This window comes from Phaseolus vulgaris, chromosome 1 (assembly GCF_051622355.1).
Source record: "Phaseolus vulgaris cultivar YP4 chromosome 1, ASM5162235v1, whole genome shotgun sequence".
NCBI classification, from domain to species: Eukaryota; Viridiplantae; Streptophyta; class Magnoliopsida; order Fabales; family Fabaceae; genus Phaseolus; species Phaseolus vulgaris.
The window spans coordinates 38,411,886-38,430,128 of NC_143498.1; the positions used below are offsets into that span (position 1 = coordinate 38,411,886).

Genomic DNA, 18,243 nt, shown 5'->3' on the forward strand with positions numbered 1-18,243 from the left:
GATATTCATCTGTAACAAGTGTAATCTGTGTAAACTGCTGAACAATTCTGTTTGTATGCGTTGCTGAGATTGGTTGTGTGTTCTTGAGGTGTTCAAGATCAGCAATCTTAGTGTTGGCCAAGTAGAGTGTGTTTCTTGAGGTTTTCAAGGTCATTCTCTTGGTTGTTGTTGTAAGTGATCAAGGTGTGGTTGCTTAGTGGATTTCCTCAGGGTTTCTGAGAAGATTGGATGTAGCTCTGGATTGGAGTGAACCAGTATAAACAGCTGTGTACAATCTTTCTATCCCTAACTCTTTAATTTCAGTTTGTTTTTTGTTTGCTGGTATAAACAACCGATTGTTTCGAAGAAACAACCGATTGTTTTTTTTCTAGTGTTTCAGTTTCGCTTGCTGTTTTGGCTAACTGAATTGCTTAATCATTTGATTTCTGAAATAAGTTCATTCTAGCTTTGAAAAGATTGCGAAAACCCCTATAAACAATTCACCCCCCCCCCCCCCCTCTAGTTTAAAGCCATCTTTTCTAACAATTGGCATCAAGAGCTTGATTCTTGAAAGTCATTCAAGTTGATCCTAAAATCTTTCAAAATGGCTGATAGACTACCGTTTGGGGAAGGTGCCTCAATAAACAGACCACCCTTGTTTTGTGGTTTGAATTACCAATTTTGGAAAGTTAGAATGAAAATATTTATGGAATCTCTTGACAAAGGAATTTGGGATGCAATTGAAAATGGTCCTTTTATCCCAAAGTTTGAAAAAGATGGTTCTGTCATTGAGAAGCCATGGTCTCAATGGACTGATGCAGAAAGTAAAAAGGCCAAATTCGATTGCATTGCCAAAAATATTATAACCTCTGCTTTAAATTCTGATGAGTTTTTCAGGGTCTCACAATGCAAGTCATCAAAGGAAATGTGGGATACTTTGGAAGTCACTCATGAAGGAACAAATGAGGTGAAAAGAGCTAGAAAGCATGCTCTCATCCAAGAGTATGAGATGTTTAGAATGCTTAAAGGTGAAACCATAGCTGAAGTGCAGAAAAGGTTTACACACATCATAAATCACCTTATGAGCCTAGACAAGACGTTTGACAAAGAAGAGCTAAACATCAAGATCTTGAAATGTCTTGATAGAGCTTGGCAACCAAAGGTAACTGCTATTTCCAAATCTAAAGATCTAACATCTTTAAGTGTTGCTTCTTTGTTTGGAAAGCTTAGGGAACATAAGCTAGAGATGAATAGACTCAATGTTCAAGAGAATGAAGATAAGCACACAAGGAGCATAGCCTTGAAAGCATCCAAACATAAGGGAAAGCAAGATTCAAGTGATGATAGTGATGAGGAAAATCTAAGTTTGCTGTCAAGAAAATTCAGCAAATTCCTCAAGAGAAGCCGCAACAAAGACAACAACAAGGATAGGTATGGAAACAAGAAACCCAATGAATTTAATTCAAATAACTATACTTGTTTTGGTTGTGGTGAGCAAGGTCACATAAAGGTTGATTGTCCCAACAAGAGTAAAGAGAAAAAGACAAGCTACAAGGAGAAGAAAGGCAAAACAAAAAGAGCCTACATAGCTTGGGATGAAAATGAAGTGTCATCGTCAAGTTCTTCATCAAGTGAAGTTGAAAAAGCCAACATTTGCTTAGTTGCTGAGGATGATGATGATGATTCATGCAGTTCAAGTGAGGTAAGTTCATGTGCTTCCTTAAATGAACAAAACTATAGTGATTTGCTTGAAGCTTTTCAAGAAACACATGATGAAGCTAATAGATTGGTTCTTTCAAACAACCGATTGAAAGATCTTAACAATGGGCTTGAAAAGAAAGTTAGATCACTTGAAGAGGAACTGAGAAAAGCAAAAAGTGATTTTGAAAATTTGGAAAATCATTTGAAAAATGTCGCTTGCAAGTGTGATACTCTCAATTGCAAAAATTGTGAAAATCTTGAGAAAAAGGTTCACTATCTTGTTGAAACTGTGGACAAGCTTTCAAAAGGAAAGTCAAACTTTGAGAATGTCCTAGCATCTCAAAGCTGTGTTTTTGAAAAGGCTGGTTTAGGCTTCAATCCACAGAACAAGCAAGATAGGTTTTCAAAAAGTTTTTGAGAAAATCAGAAAAACAACCGATTGTTAAGACGAAACAACCGGTTGTTACATGCTTTTACTGCATGAAGAAAGGCCACTCTGTTAGATTCTGCAAAATTAGAAAATATTATGTTCCTAAAGGTTTTATGAAATGGATTCCTAACGGATGTCATGTTTCTAACAGCAAAGAAAAGCCAAATTGACCCAAATTTATAAAGGGACCAAATCTTGCAACTTGTATTTGATTATGCAGGAAAAATGAAGAGAAAAGGAAGAATTGAGCCATCTGATCAAACTGTTGAAGAAAAAGGCAATCATTGAAGCTGAATCAATGATATGCAAAAGGTCAAAAAAGTGAAAAGAAGCTTTTTTGATCAACAAGCAATTGGCTCATTGAAGAAACAACACAAGGATAAGACCTTCCTTTTATTTGTTCTCAATTTCTGTTTCAAAGTTCTTTCTTATGATTAATTGTCTTTCAATCAATGTCAAGTGCCTTAATCTGTTTCTATTTATGGTTAAAAATTACAAAATCAAGTTATTTTTTAACTGCTGCAGAAAAACAACCGATTGTTTTGAGTCTGACAGCACTGTGAAGGAATTGATTTAACTGATTTTTTGAATTTCTAGCCGTTGCAGATATTTTTTCAAAGGGAGAATCTTGGTCAAAGGATCTGTGATGGATGCTGATTATGTTCAGAGAGAAGTTACAACAGTCATAAAGGAATATATTACAAAATCTTGGAAAATCAAAAGCCTTAATGACTAGTCAAAGATCACATGTGAAGACCATGTGATTTTCAGCTTTTTCTGACATTTTCAGTGCAGAACAGAGTCAAGTGCTCTCTCTGAAAATCAGGTACCCATTGAATGAAATTAAATTCAATTTGATTCTCTTACTGCTATAAAATCAGGTGCAGTTTTCTTTCATCAAGAACAACCAATTGCAACATCTCTTGCACTATCTCTTGAAAAATCTGGGTTTAGTGCTCTCCTCTGTTTTCGTCTCTGCTATCATGGAATCAACCCCTCCCACTGCTAAAAGAGTCAAAACCAGAGCTGTAAGGTCTGGAGGAAGGCTTGAAAGCTGGTTTTCTGGTGACACCGAGCTCATTGAGAAGTATAGATATGAAACAAGTGTCAAGAAGATAAACAACCCCAAGGTTGTGTGCTTCAACTGGCTGAAGGATCAAAAGCTTGACAATGTGAGGAAGCTTCTCAAAGACCAGTCACTCAGAAAGTTTCTGGAGCTCAAAGGGAACATATATCCAGATTTGGTGAGGGTTTTCTACACAAATTTGAAGTTTGAAGGAAACAACTTGGTCTCTCATGTAAAAGGCGTGGAGATGGAGATAACCCATGAGGTTTGGGCTGCTATAGCTGGACTCAAGTTCTCTGGACTGAGAATCAATAAAGGAAATCTTGGTGTTGTAGAAGAGTTCAACAAGAATCAGTTCTACAAAAGTTGCTTGAAGAATAATCAAACTCAAGTTAACACTTGTTCGGTTGGTGGCTTGAAGCTAGATGAGAGGTTGCTTGCTCTCATTGTAACTTGGATCCTAACTCCTAGGGGGAGCAATCACTCTGTGTTGACTGAAGAAGATCTGGTTTACATCTTCTGCATTACCAAGAAAGTGAAGATCAATTGGATTCACATAATCAAAGAACATATGCAAAAAGCCATGAGGTTAGGTGATTACCATTATCCCTATGCTGTTTTAATATCTAAGTTTCTACTTTATTTTGAAGTTAATCTTGAAGATGAAACTTCTGAGCTGGTCAAGTCAACTCAAGAGTTGAACAATGGATCACTCAGCAAGATGGGCTTCACAAAAATAGGTGGAAAGTGGTTAAGTAAGGATGGTGATCATGGTGCCTCATCAAGTGGTGCTGCCAATCTTGAACCAGATGAAGCTACTGATATGGATGTTCAACATGAAGATCCAACTGAAGATTTTCAAGATGCTGGACCTAGCACTGAAGATGGAAATCGAAGAGAAAGAATGCAAACCATGTCACCTTTTGAAAGACTCATGGTGAATAGGCTTGATAGCTTTGCTGAAAATCAAAGGAGCCTTCATGATCTGTGTTAGCAACTTTCAAAGGATTGACACAAGGTTTGACAACATGGATGCAAGGTTTATGACTCTGGATGAACAGATTGAAGCTGTCCAGAATCAGATCTTTGATCTTCAGTTTGCTGATGAAGAAGATTGAAGAAAAACAACCAATTGAAAATCGAAACAATCGATTGTTTTTGGCTGTTTTCGTTTCTGGTTTTTAAAATTTCTTTCCTTCTGCTGTTGCTGGTTTATTCTGATGTAATATGAACAATGTCTTATTTTATCTCTTATCTTTGTCTATTTGTGAAGACAAATAGGGGGAGATATGTGCTGTGTTTGAAGTTTGTTAATTTTCTGTTTTTCATAGTGTTAAAAACATGAGTAACATGAAGTTTGGCTCTGATATTAACTATTTTAAGCTTTAATTGTTTATCTGTATACTAACAGAATATCAGAAAGTTCAAAATATTGCTCAAAGTTCTTTTGCAGAAACTGCTTCAGATTTAATCAAGAACAACACAAGCATCAGGGATTTGTCTTCATCAAATAGGGGGAGATTGTTGAACCAAGTGGTGTTTAATGTTTTGAAGAATCCATGGCACTTTACTTAGAATTGGATCAATGTTCTAATTCAAGAACTCACCAAGACTTTGCACCAAACAAAAGCTCATATGAAAGTCCATATATTGTCAAATGGAATCAAACAACAAGAATGAAGAACAAGAAATGAAAGCTGGACAGAAATGAAAGATTAAGCTACTGCACCAAACAGAACAATTGGAAACAAAGCTGGAAACGGAAATTCAAACGGTAGAAAAGCAAGTAAAACACTAGAAATTAAAAACTACCGAATGAAAATTGAAGAAAAGGAAGAAGGAGCACTTATAGAAGGGAACTTGCTGGATTTGAGACTTGGAAGAACAATTCACGCCACTTGGAGCCTTGATCCAAGATAAGTGAAGGAGTGCCGCCACTTGAAGCTCACCATTGCACACAAGATAAGGCAAAGGAAGAAGAAGACTCAAAACTCACAATTTCTCTCTAAATTTGAGTATAGTCTCTCTACTTCAAAATTCCAATCTGAAAATTACAAAGGAAAGCACCTTATTTATAGCTAAGAGGTGCTGAAAAATAGGTGGGAAAATTCAAATGAAACTCATTTGAAATTCCCACCAAAAACAAGTCACATGGGAGGTGTGACCTTTTTCTACTATGACACCTCCTAAAAACTACACCTACACCCCCTACTAAGTCACATGGACAATGTGACTCTCTCTAATACATTCACACCTATTTATTTAATATCCACACCTCCTACAAGAGTCATTCAAATGATGTTCTTTTATTTAATGTTTGGCCTTGCCCCTCATGGTTTGGACTTGGGCTTCTTGGGCTTGGGCCTTCTTGGGCTTGGGCTTTGGGCTTGGGCCTCATCTTTTGCAAAGACTAATAAGAAGAACTTTAAATGTTTTGGCCCTTGTCCATTTCTTCTATTGATAACATCTTTTTGATTCTCATCAGCTGTGCTTGATGCTGCTGTGCTGTTTTAGTCTTGTTCTGGGGTAGTTCTATGTTGTAATCAACACTTAGATTAAATCTCAAAGCAATTAGCATCTCAATTTTATCAAAGCAAAATGTTTTTCAAACTAAGTTGAAACAACCGATTGTTTTGTCGAAACAACCGATTGTTTACACTTAGGTGTTTTGAGAAAGTTTGAAAACTGTTTTTGAATGTTGGATTTTGTTAAGTAACAAAACAACCGATTGATTCGAAGAAACAATCGATTGTTTGTTTTAAAACCATAACAGAAAAACTGTTTTCTTTGACTGAGCTTTAAATGCTTTAACTGAATACGCTCCAGTCTTTAAATGCTTTGACCAATCAGTTTTAAATGCAATTAAGAGTTTGTTAAGATTGATAACAAACCATATCTTTGAATATATTCAGAAAAACTGTTTTTAAGGATTAAGAATCTTGAAACAAAGTGAATCATCTAAAAGATTTTCAAAGAATTCTGAGATTGCAAAAAAGAGCTGAAAGATTGATCAAAGTGCTTAATAGGATTCTACTTGTATTGATTTCAGATATTCATCTGTAACAAGTGTAATTTGTGTAAATTGTTGAACAATTCTGTTTGTATGTGTTGCTGAGATTGGCTGTGTGTTCTTGAGGTGTTCAAGATCAGCAATCTTAGTGTTGGCCAAGTAGAGTGTGTTTCTTGAGGTTTTCAAGGTCATTCTCTTGGTTGTTGTTGTAAGTGATCAAGGTGTGGTTGCTTAGTGGATTTCCTCAGGGTCTCTGAGAAGACTGGATGTAACTCTGGATTGGAGTGAACCAATATAAACAGCTGTGTATAATCTTTCTATCCTTAACTCTTTAATTTCAGTTTGTTTGTTGTTTGCTGGTATAAACAACTGATTGTTTCGAAGAAACAACCGATTGTTTTTTTTCTAGTGTTTCAGTTTTGCTTGCTGTTTTGGCTAACTGAATTGCTTAATCATTTGATTTCTGAAATAAGTTCATTCTAGCTTTGAAAAGATTGCGAAAACCCCTTTAAACAATTCACCCCCCCCCCCTCTAGTTTAAAGTCATTTTTTCTAACACATTCTTCCGTCATTTCTAAAAAAAAAAACCAAGAAAAAAGATGTGAGTACGAGCAATGAAAAAGATATTATAAAAAAAACAAAAAACGTAAAAAAGGGAAGCAGGGCGCACAAAGAGCTCTTCAAAAGAAGAACTCTAATACCATAATACGATAGAGATAATCTTCCATGTTTCCAATGATTTTGCGAAAGTGAAACGAAGAAGAAAGAACTAAGGTAGAGAGAAGCAAAACAAGAACCAGAAAACCCTAAGCAAGAACACAGAGAGATAAACGTTGAAAGAAAATAGAAACGAGAGAGAAAAAGTAAAAACATGTATACTGAAGAGTGTGTTTATAAAGAAAAATAAGGGTATAAAAAGCATAAGTGTAAAAGAGAAAGATGAACCAAAACAAGCATCCCAAAAAGCAAAGCAGTGCATAAAAGAAAAAGGGACTTAGGTCCAAACATAAAATAATTTAACATTTAATAGCAATTAAGTAACTGGACATTTCTTAGTAATATGATAAAAATATTTTGTTAGGTAATGTACTTCTATAAATTATATAATCCTGGTTGTGAGTCTTTTCTCACCCTCTTCATTTTCTAACTAAGATATTTTTGTGTACATATTCTTTTTACAAATGTTCCTGGTTGGATTAGGAAGGTTTCCTTATCCCTGCTACATGTCGGTCTCAATTCTCGGTTGAAATGTTAGAGGTACCTCCAAAAACACCTCTGACACTAAGTTAGTTAATGTCACTTATAATCCTCGTCTAATCTATCATTAAGGTGTTTAATTGTGTATGACTGAGGGAATCTTGGTCTCATGCGATATAATGTGTTTAGCTTACATGATAAGTGAGATCGACCTTATATGGTACAACAACATATAATTTTTTTTCAACCATTTTGTTTTTATTTATTTATATATTTATCTTTTCAAAACTATTTATCCATTTTAATTTAAAACAGCCTTATACCATATTTTTAAATTATTTAATATAAATCTAAAAGTATAATTACATCTTCAAAATTATTTATTATAAATTTATTTGTGATATAATTTATAAAGTATTTACTATAAGTTTAATTCAATATAAAAATAAATATTTATTGTATGTAATTCACAGAACTAAAATCCTAATTTAAATATAGATAAAAAGTATGGATTAGATCAATTTACTGACTTATAATAAGTTTGGTATCTTTTTGTCATCAACATATTGGACAATTGCTTCTGCATCTTTTTTATATTATAACGTAAAAACTAGTTATACGTGTGTTGGAGATATTATTCCAAACAGACTTTAAGACACAGAAACATGTCTATTTTTTATACCATGACTAATTTTAAAAGGCATCAGAATTCCTAATTTAAAAAATATATTTAATAAATATTTTAAATACTAATGGTTTAAGAATTATTTTTAAATGAGAATTTTATTTTAATAAATTCAGCAGAGTATGTTTATATTTTTTTTAATTTCTTACTTTTATCTTTATTTTAAAACATATTTAAATATTTTAAAATATAAAATTTAATAGTTAAAAATAACATTTATCACAATCGAATACTTAAAACAAACTATAATATTTTTTATAATTTATAATTATTTAATAACAAATTCCCATCCCATGTACACAGTGTTTTTATTTATTTATTTATTTAATATCCAATTTGTTTAGTGCAATATAATTTTCTAATTGAAAGTAAAGTTTAACTCATATAATATGCACATTAAAATTTAATATAAGATTCAGTAATTGTTAATTAAAAATAACATAAAAATTATTAAGACACATACTTAAAACCTGTCGTTCTTTACAACACTGAAACTAATTCAAATTTAAAAAATATTTTATGATCAATTATTTAATATTAATCCTCTTTTGAACCTATTCCAAAATAAATAATATTTGTTCACATTTAAATAATTTAAATTTTAAATCAGATAATGGTATTTGTACTTATTATTCAATGTGAAAACGTAATAAATAACAAACATGTAATCGTCATATTGTAAGGTTTGTTTGTACTAAAAAGTGCAAAATTCCAAACCTATAAATACCATTGGGCATTGAGTCACCGTTTTATGGTGTGCGCGCTTGTGGACGCCAAAATGGGAAGCTTCTTGGAGTCCATCGGAAACTTCTTCAACGGCGGCGAACAGATCCCGTGGTGCGACCGTGACGTCATTGCTGTAATCTACCTTCGTTTCCCTTTCCTTCCTTTCACCAATCTCAAATCCAACATTCCCTTCTTTTCTTTCTGTTTTCAATTTCTGGTTTCTTCATTTCAAAACCCTAGTTTTGCCACCAGAAATTTGTTTTTTCTAGAATATTGATAGGGAAACGCAATGCTGTTGGGCTTTGAGACGATTCTTGGCTTCATTCATTGTGTGTTTATTCCTGAATGATTTGCTTTGCGTAATCTCTTATTGGATGCGTCCAATCGATGTTTTTTCGGAGACATTTCCTGAATTGATCTTGGATCTTTTTTTTCTTCTGAATTGATTAATCTTTAGTAATTAGATTTTAAAGATTTAAATTGAGTAGAAGAAATGGAGAAAATTCTATTGGTAATTCTCCGGTTAATCAGTTATGGCAGTGATGATAGCCGTGGGGATTGTGAATACGCTGTTTAACTTGTTACTGTAGGCTGTGATGAATTGGCTTGGATTGGATGTAGGAGTGTAGCCTGTGGTATTATTTGGTTTCCTTTTTTCGGTCTTGACTATTTGGCGTGTTTTGAAGGGCTGTGAGAGAGAAATTGCAGAGGCTGCTAATGGTGACTCTGAGGAGCGGAAGAATGAGAGTATTATGAGGTTGTCATGGGCTCTTGTTCATTCAAGGCAAAAGGAAGATGTTCAGCGAGGGATAGCCATGCTTGAAAGTACTGTAAATTACAGAATTATATCTTGATCTGCTTTTAAAATGGTTTAATTTAGTTAATACTTTTTTATTTATTCTTTGGCACTAACCATTTATAAACTTAATGATAAAAGTTATATTCTCTGTTTTTGTGATGCTTCCAACATCAGTTGCATGTTTTCAGTTTATGTTCTGAAGGTTCTGCAAAGTTGCAGCAGTTTAAAAGACATCTTATTACTTTCAGACTTTTCACTGATTGGCTTAATCATCTTATCTGAGTGCCCCATCTTCTTTATCCCTGGGATTTCATGAGTCGTGACATCTCAAAACTGTTATGCATAATTAATTTATAAGTCTTAGTTGTTAGCTCGGATTCCTCTGCTCATTATGGAAAATTAATGAAATGTCACTCGGAGCATAAAGCAACCCAATTGTGAGTTGTGTGATTATTCTCCCAGCCTGATGGATAATTCAAAATAAGCCAGAATATCACACGTAATGCAATTATTGACTGGTCTCCAAAATCTCTCTGATGTTGGCACTGGGGTCGTTGTGGCTTTCTATAATTATTGTGCAAACTTTAATGTAATATGGTGAAATTAATAAGCTATCATTTGCAAGGAAGATTTTTAACCAAGGCCTTTAAGATCTCACTGATTTCCTACAGCTATTTAAGCTCACTCCATGTATGAAAATATTGTTGTTGTTTCTTTATGTATTTGGCCTTTTAAATTGACATTTCGTTTTAATGATAAAAGATAGTCTTGACCTGCTAATGCTACTGTGTTCTGCCAATTGCCACCATGGCCACAGTCTATTCCACTTTTTCAATTGCTTTTCTTATATAGCATTATACATGTGTTTGATGTTGAAATATTCTGAGCCTGATCTTTATATGCATGGGTAAGCTTATACATCCTTAATTATGATTTTCAGCTTCTTTGGGCAATGATAAAAGTCCTTTGCATCAAAGAGAGAAGTTTTATCTTCTGGCTGTTGGTTACTATAGAAGTAATGACTATGGAAGGAGCCGGCAGCTTGTGGATCAATGTTTGCAGGTTTTTCTTTCTCACTTGTAGACAGTAGTCAGACACTAATTATCGTACTTTGCCACTTTTGGATTGTCATTTCTTATGATGCCTCATGTTATGGATAGTGGATTTTTATCAACATGCCAATATAGAACTTGCCATAGTTATTTTTTATAATACCATCTACAAGTGATAGATGTTAATTCTGTTCGCTGCATATAATGGATCGTTTTTGTTAGTCTAGTGGGATCCTAGGAATGTCAAGACCCATCGTTGTTATCCTTATGAGATATCCAGTACCCACTGTTTTGATTCTATGCTGGGAGGTTTTTTTTTTCCCTCACAATAGCCGAATTTCATTTCATTTAGCTGATATTTAGGGTGTGTTTGGATTTCAGTTGGAACACTCAAACTAACTTTCAGTTTCTATTGAAACTGTATACATATTTGACACCTTTTTTTTTCAGATTCAATTAGCAACAAAATCCACCTCAAACTCTAGTTGAATTAAAAACTTCAATGACTTTGTCTTTTCCAACTTGAATTGAATTTAACTCAACTTAATGTTATAATTGAAATTCTAACACACTTTATCTATAACTTTCGTTTCTAAAGTTTTCCCCATGTAGGGAGCTTTTTCTTTTCTTGTTAATATGTTATTTGCAAAATTATGGGTTATGTATACACGCATACATATACGATTCCAGTGTTAATGTACATTATACTTTTTGTAAAAAAATCAGTCTTTACAAAGATGTTGTAGTACTTTATTGAATATTGAAAAAGCATGGGAAAGACTTTACACTAACAATGGGTCAAATTTAAGCTCTATGTAAAATTTTCTCCCTAGACATATTTGGGATACTAGACATATACATCTACGGTCTATCATGGACGATTCTCTTTCAGCTTTTCTCCTTTAATACCTCTTAACTTTATGCGGAACTCTTGTTCTTGCAGATTGCACCTGATTGGAGGCAGGCACTAACCCTAAAGAAAATAGTTGAAGAACGAATTGCTAAAGGTATAAATCACTTGTTTCTTGAGGTTTTACCCCGTCATTTTTGCATTAACTAAGGAATTGCAAATGTTTGTTGTATCGATGCAGATGGTGTAATAGGAATTGGCATCACTGCAACAGCTGTGGGACTTGTAATTGGTGGCATTGCTACCGCATTTGCCCGGAGGAATTGAGAATCTTGAGGAAATAATCTCTACCGAACATGAGCTTAGCTTCTTTTTTGTTTTATTTTCTTCTGGAAACATGTTAAAAGTCAATGGGAAATAATCCTCCGTTGAGAAATAATACTGTTTCAACCTTTTTTGTTTCTCAAAGGGTGTACGTGGCAATAATTTTAAGCCACTGGATATGTGATCATTTATTAATAGATTTACATTTTATTTGGATTAAATTGTATGGATTGAATGATGGAGTCCAAAAAGAAGAGAAAGAGGTGAGAAATAAATGAAAATGAAAGTTGTTTTGGATTATACAACAAATGAAAACAAATGAGAAGAAAATATATTTTTTAGTTTTACTATTTATATTTTTTTTCATTTATTATATTTTGAAGAAGATTTGAAAATATGAAAAAATAAAAAAGTTTAGTCAATAATCATGTGACTTTCATAATCGGTTATAAAGTGAAAAGAGATTAAAAAGATTCAAAGATAATTAATTATGCGGTTTATATGATAGATTATGCAGAGATATATTACTTCTGCGCTTTTCTTGATGCAGCCTGGATTTGAGGCATGCATGTCCAAAATATTTACAGTAAATAGTATTTTTTCTTTAAAATATTAAACAACCTATACTTTTGTTCATAAGTCAATAGTAATATTAAAACATATTTAAAGGAAAAGCGACTTCACAATTAGTGAAAACACCTTTGAAGCTTAAATAATCAAACTCGGTAATTCATATATTGATTTGCCAAGGAAGACATACGTTAATATAAACATAACATAGTGAACTCTTGTGCTTTTTTTATATTTCTCAAAACGTACAGATGTAAAAGATGAAAATGAAATTAAAAGATAAGAAAGCGCCTCCTTTTAAGCTAAACAAAATTTGGCTTTCATTTATTACTCGCGTTTATTCAATTAGACATTAATGTGAATGTGTATAAACTTTGCGAGTTAATAAATTAGTTTCACCAATGTTTATATTAATAATTTTTAATTCATTTTCTTAAGCCACTTTAACTAATTTATAAAAAAACTTAGTTATAAGATGCTAACCTTTTGTTCTCTACTACTTGTACTGTTGCTAATTTATTTAAGATTTCTTTTTACCTCAAATAATTAAATGTCATTCTATATCATCTAACTTATTATAACTTTACCAAACACTTTCAACTTTACAAGTTACTTTAAAAGTTTAATTTATTTTTCACTATACATTGTAAGTTTTTCACCTAGTTTATAAGGTGGTTTTCTACCAAATATTATAAGCTAATTTATCAGAGCAGTAAGAAAAAGCAAGCTTCAGAATTGCATGCCACACTACCATGTTCGGCTTAAGCTGAGGATGCTACTTGAACAGATGTTCTTTTCAAATAATACACAGACAGCTAATGTGGATAGATAAAACTGCTAAGGCATGGTTACCGAGAACATAAATTATAACTAACGTGGGTTCATTTGTTAAATTAGAGCTTCTTTCATATAGTCTGCAAGGTGTAGGATACGGTCAACAAAACCTCATCCTAAAAGGTGAGATCAGAAATATAATTTGCAAAACACCATTTCACAAATCTAAATAAATAAAACGTTTGTGAATGAAGTTGCTCAATGCAGGTTGTTCTTCAAGAACTGAAGAGAGATAAATGTCACCACCAAATTTACAGTGAACAGATTCAGAGCGTTAGGGTTGATCATGTGGAACTTATGCAATCATAACCTTAAGCATGATACAACAGTTAAATACTAGGAATTCAACCTGCAAAATACAAGAGAGCACAAGAAACTATCACCACACACATCGATAAGTGACATGCATCTGGGTGATTTCACCACTATAGGTAACTTTAACTACTTGGCCCCTCTCAAGTCCATAATATCGTGCAATTGCATCAGTCTGTAGCATGCGGGGAAGCTGAAAACAGCAAAACTTAATGTAAGAGTACTTGTCTTGGACTATGAAACTTAACATTCATGCAAAAGTTATACTATAATATGTTCTCAACTATTGCCACGCAATTCCATCAATCGGTGGCGCATGGAGAAGCTAAGAATAAGAAAACTTATGTTTGATTGAAAATGAAAAATAACGCAGAATTTAAGATTCCTAGTTTACAATTTATATGTATATGTGCAATAGAAGAACGAATACAAATATCAGTATTCCATATGGCTACTGTAAGCACATTTAATCATAACAAACATGTTCCCATCATTCCAAGGATAAAACTTATATACTATTTTCTGACCATTGGTACATTAAATTCATTTTATTTGTTTTTACATTTATTTTTGCAACGGATTTCTTCATATCTTTTGACTCTATATGCAGAGCCCTTTTCTCTTGTCAGACACACCTCAGCTTTCTCTCCTCTCTCCATAAAAGCTCTTTCATCCTGAGTTTATTTTCTACTAGTTCTGTAGCCTCAGCCTTGTCTAAAAAGTTCCTGCTGTATCTTGCAGAACTTGCAGGGATATCTTGGTGTAAGATTCAGCAGATCTTTGCACAACACCCTTCTAAAAGCAATGGAGTTTACAACTCCAGGCATGCATGGTTTTCATAATTACCGTGTCAGGAAGTGTTTATATTTATCTATATTTGTATTTACTACGACATGATTAAGTACAACATTATAGCAGCATGCTATTTAAGAAACCACAGCAAAGTAGCACATATCTAGACAAAAATTGAGTCAATTATCAAAGTGTAAAAGTTTAGTTACAAATTTCAATGTGAAACCAATTGTTACTGCTGATTCCCAACAGAAATTGGTTTCATTCGGTAATGTGAAAATGCAACTTTGTTTGATCTACACATGACTCAATCTAAAGTGCACAATCTTAACGAGTTCACAGGATACACCATAGAAAAATTAATAACTTGAATAGAAGGGTCCATAACCAGGGCATAGACAATTCAGAAAGACGTAATTCGTGTCTGAGATAAGCTTTTTCAAATTGTATCAAAACTGACCTGCTTTTCTTCGATATTGAATTTCTTAAGGAGATTTTTCTTCTGCCTATCAGTCAACACCTGATGCTTTGGCTTCAACACATGCTTTGTAATATTAACAAGCAAGTCTGTGATCTGAACAGCAGGGAAAAAAGATTTCCATGAATTTTTGGGCAAGAAACTAAGTTTTTGTCAGCACAGGTAAGAAAATCAGTCAATAAGTTTCATATTAGAGGAAAATAAAATTACAGAGACATCATTATGTTATGGGTATTATTAAAAAGATAACTTAGTTGTAACAATTACAAGTGATTGGTGGATCACAACTGAAGCAAATATGGATACAAAGTGAGGCCATTCAGGATGAGATGCCATAGTTACTCAAAATTTGCAAGCAACGTCTAGCAAAAAATTGTATGCCAAAGGTTTCTTCTTTGAAAAACTCCCAGTTTATACATGAAAGAATATCAGATATGCTTTAAGGGGACTTCAGTACATATATATCCATGCTTGCGACATATGTTTTAAATGATCATAAAAGTTTAAATAGCAGAGTTTTCTATCACAACAAGAAATTTTTAAATGGAGAAGATTGTCTCAGTAAATATGTCATATAATGATTGGATCCCTCCTAACAATGAACTAAGAATAGAATTCTCAGGATGTTTTCCAAGCTTCTTATCTGCCTTCAATTAGCCAAGCATTTATAACCTGTCCTCCAACATACTAACTATTTTTGAAACATTTGCTGACTTCAAAGAGTACAAGGAATTATTTTCACTTTCTTCATCTTTCCCTTCCACGAAGGAAGGATTTCCAACTGCATCCTTATTCTTTACCGGTTAAACTGTACAGGCTATTTTAAGTTGCATCTTGATGAAACTATAGACGCATACTCCAACCATGGATACAGCATGGACATAGAAATGCAGAAAATTTGGATGTGACAAAATTATGACAACATATAAAGTTAGTAACAAATTATCACGTGAGCACAAATTTTAATTATGCGATAGAATCAACGATTTGAAATTTAGCATCAGGAAGTAAATATATTATCATTTATCTATTTACTATAGAGAGTATTTCCATTTGAGTTCGTGTAAAGTTCATAAAAACAAAAAGAATGTAATTGAGAGAGTGTTCAGCTTTCAGAGTGTCTGAGTTAGATTGATAGCCAAGGATAAGAATGTAGTAGAGAGTAAGCCATGGTTTCTGGTTGAGGAAAATGCTCTTGCTTTTAATAAATCAACAAGCAGCGAGAAACTGATAGAAATCAAGAGAAAATGAGTGAAAACGGAGAGAGAATCAAAGAAACTTCCTGTTCTGAAACCACTAATTAACTGAATGAACTTACTGAAATATGATGATTCAGCTACACATATAGTTAGGACTTAGGCACAAAACTCAAATTCCTATCAACTTAACATGTAGAAAGGTTTCTGAAAGAGGTTTACAACCAGAGTCTGGGCAGCAAAGTCAAGGTTTTAGGGGTGTTCACAATCCAATCATAGCTACAATTGTGCTACCATTGCTGCAATTTAAAACCTTGTCCAGAACAGTTAGACTGACAGCTGAGCATAACTGAAGTGAATATTACTATTACTCAAACAGCAGGAAATATCTGCCATACGTTTGTTCAACATGGTAACCGCAACTATTTTAAGTGCACAGAGGCCAACAATGAAAATCCATGTCAACCAATTCTGTTAGAAAAATACAACATGCAATTTTATATGATCCAACGAAAAATAGAAACAAATAAAACCAAATTAATCTTCTGTAGAACATTTATGAGAGATGTTTGAGTTAGAATCACAAACCTGGAAAATTTCAACCTTGAAGGAAAAAAGACCGACCGCTTTCAAGGCCTGGCTAGTAACATGATTCTCCACTATCAATATAAGACCACTCAAAGTATCTCTATTAACAATCTGCCCCGCAATGTTCCGAATAGCAGTAACTTTCACAACACCTGGCCCACAGAAAATGACTAAAATCTGCAATCATCAAGAAACTGATTTTACTAGAAATACAAATGCTCAGTCATTTTCAAGTGTTATTGAATTAGTCCCTAAACTTAGGTTTGACAGAGAGTGATAAAAAGATAACCTTTCATTGTAAAATATACGTCAAACTTAATTTAACAGTAAAAAAAACACCAAGACAATTTCGCTTCAAAATCGATTTACAAATAAAAATTGGTCGGAAACATGTACTTACTCAGACTAAAACATCAAAACATAAATAACTTCACTAAATTAATAAGCTAACTTAACAAAATTAATTTGATCCAAAATCAATTTTGCCTCAAAAGTCCGGTCAGACGGGTTAAATCAAATGTATCTTGCTGATGAAAAAGAAAAAAAAAAGTGATCGAAAAGAAAGAACCCACGAGAGATGACCATTTGGTAAGCATTAGTAGATTCTTTACACCTATAAAGTAGTAAAAAAAACATGGCCACTATATAAAAATTGAATTTTTCCTTAGATTTCAGGGGAAGATATTGAAATTGAGGGAGCGAGTTGGGTGGAAAAGAGATGAAGAAAAGGATACCCTTTTGGAAGGGTTAGTTGCGTGAGCGAGGGAGAGGCGGAGACGGTCAGGGTCGGGGGAATGGCCGTGCATGTGGCGGAATTGGGAGAGAGAAAGGTCGATTTCGTTGGAGGGAATGGAGTAGCCTCTGTCTTTGAGCATTTCCAGAGTGGTTCTGCGAGACAAGTAGTATCTGTGACTTTCAACGGTGCCATCATCGATGAACTTGCTCAAACACCCTTTGACTTGTTCTGTTTCTTCTTGTTCTGCTCCTTCTTGTTCTGCTAATTCTCCTCCCACTCTCTCCCACTGGAACCCATTCTCAGCTGCCATTTCTCTCCCTCTCCTGACTGTGACTCAGTGCCACTTCTGTTCCAACTTTTCTTTATAATTCACTTCTGATTATAAGCATTAAATGAAAATAACATATTCACTTTCTTATTTTAATTTTTAAAGAATTCTATTTAGGGGTGGCAAAGCGGGACAGGCTATATAGGACGGCCGTGTGGGACAGGTTGACTTTTTCAATCCGCTAACCTGCATTAGTCCGTCGTGCATAACCTGCTGCCTGCACGGGCCAACAACGAGGCAATGCTAGCTGGCCCGCTAGTCCTTAATAAATAAATAAAAAATTGACTTGTTGGTTTAATGGAAAGTCGCAACTTTTTGAGTAATAGAAAATTAGGTTTTCACTCAAAACACAACTCCCTCGCTCCACCTGTGATTCCGTGGCTTCGCCTGCAACTGCGGCGCTGCTGCCACTCGTGCCGCTCCGCTACTGCACACCACTATTGTTGCACACTACTATTATCACACCGCTGTTGCCTACACTCCTCCTTCACCTTTCAAAAAAAAAAAGGATCAGATTACAGGCCTGCAGACCAACTCGCATTTTACAAACTTAAACGGAGCCTATACGGAAGAGACAAATCCGCTTTGCC

General features: G+C 34.0%; 2 protein-coding genes across 2 annotated transcripts; one reads left to right on the plus strand and one right to left on the minus strand.

Annotated features, from left to right (window-relative positions):
- The first annotated feature begins 8,754 nt into the window (after nucleotides 1–8,754).
- On the plus strand, nucleotides 8,755–12,040 carry BIGYIN (Tetratricopeptide repeat (TPR)-like superfamily protein). Its single transcript, XM_068616487.2, has 5 exons — nucleotides 8,755–8,927; nucleotides 9,481–9,619; nucleotides 10,534–10,655; nucleotides 11,589–11,652; nucleotides 11,737–12,040. Exons 1-5 carry the CDS (start codon nucleotides 8,820–8,822, stop codon nucleotides 11,820–11,822), a joined length of 519 nt encoding a protein of 172 aa, XP_068472588.1. The 5' UTR covers nucleotides 8,755–8,819; the 3' UTR covers nucleotides 11,823–12,040.
- A 1,338-nt stretch (nucleotides 12,041–13,378) lies between these two features.
- Nucleotides 13,379–17,697, minus strand: NRPE5 (Eukaryotic rpb5 RNA polymerase subunit family protein). The gene is made up of 4 exons (XM_068616488.1): nucleotides 17,324–17,697; nucleotides 16,590–16,766; nucleotides 14,788–14,901; nucleotides 13,379–13,728 (listed from the first exon to the last, which is right to left on the minus strand). The coding sequence occupies exons 1-4, from the start codon at nucleotides 17,633–17,635 to the stop codon at nucleotides 13,603–13,605; spliced, it is 729 nt and encodes a 242-aa protein (XP_068472589.1). The 5' UTR covers nucleotides 17,636–17,697; the 3' UTR covers nucleotides 13,379–13,602.
- Nucleotides 17,698–18,243: the final 546 nt, after the last annotated feature.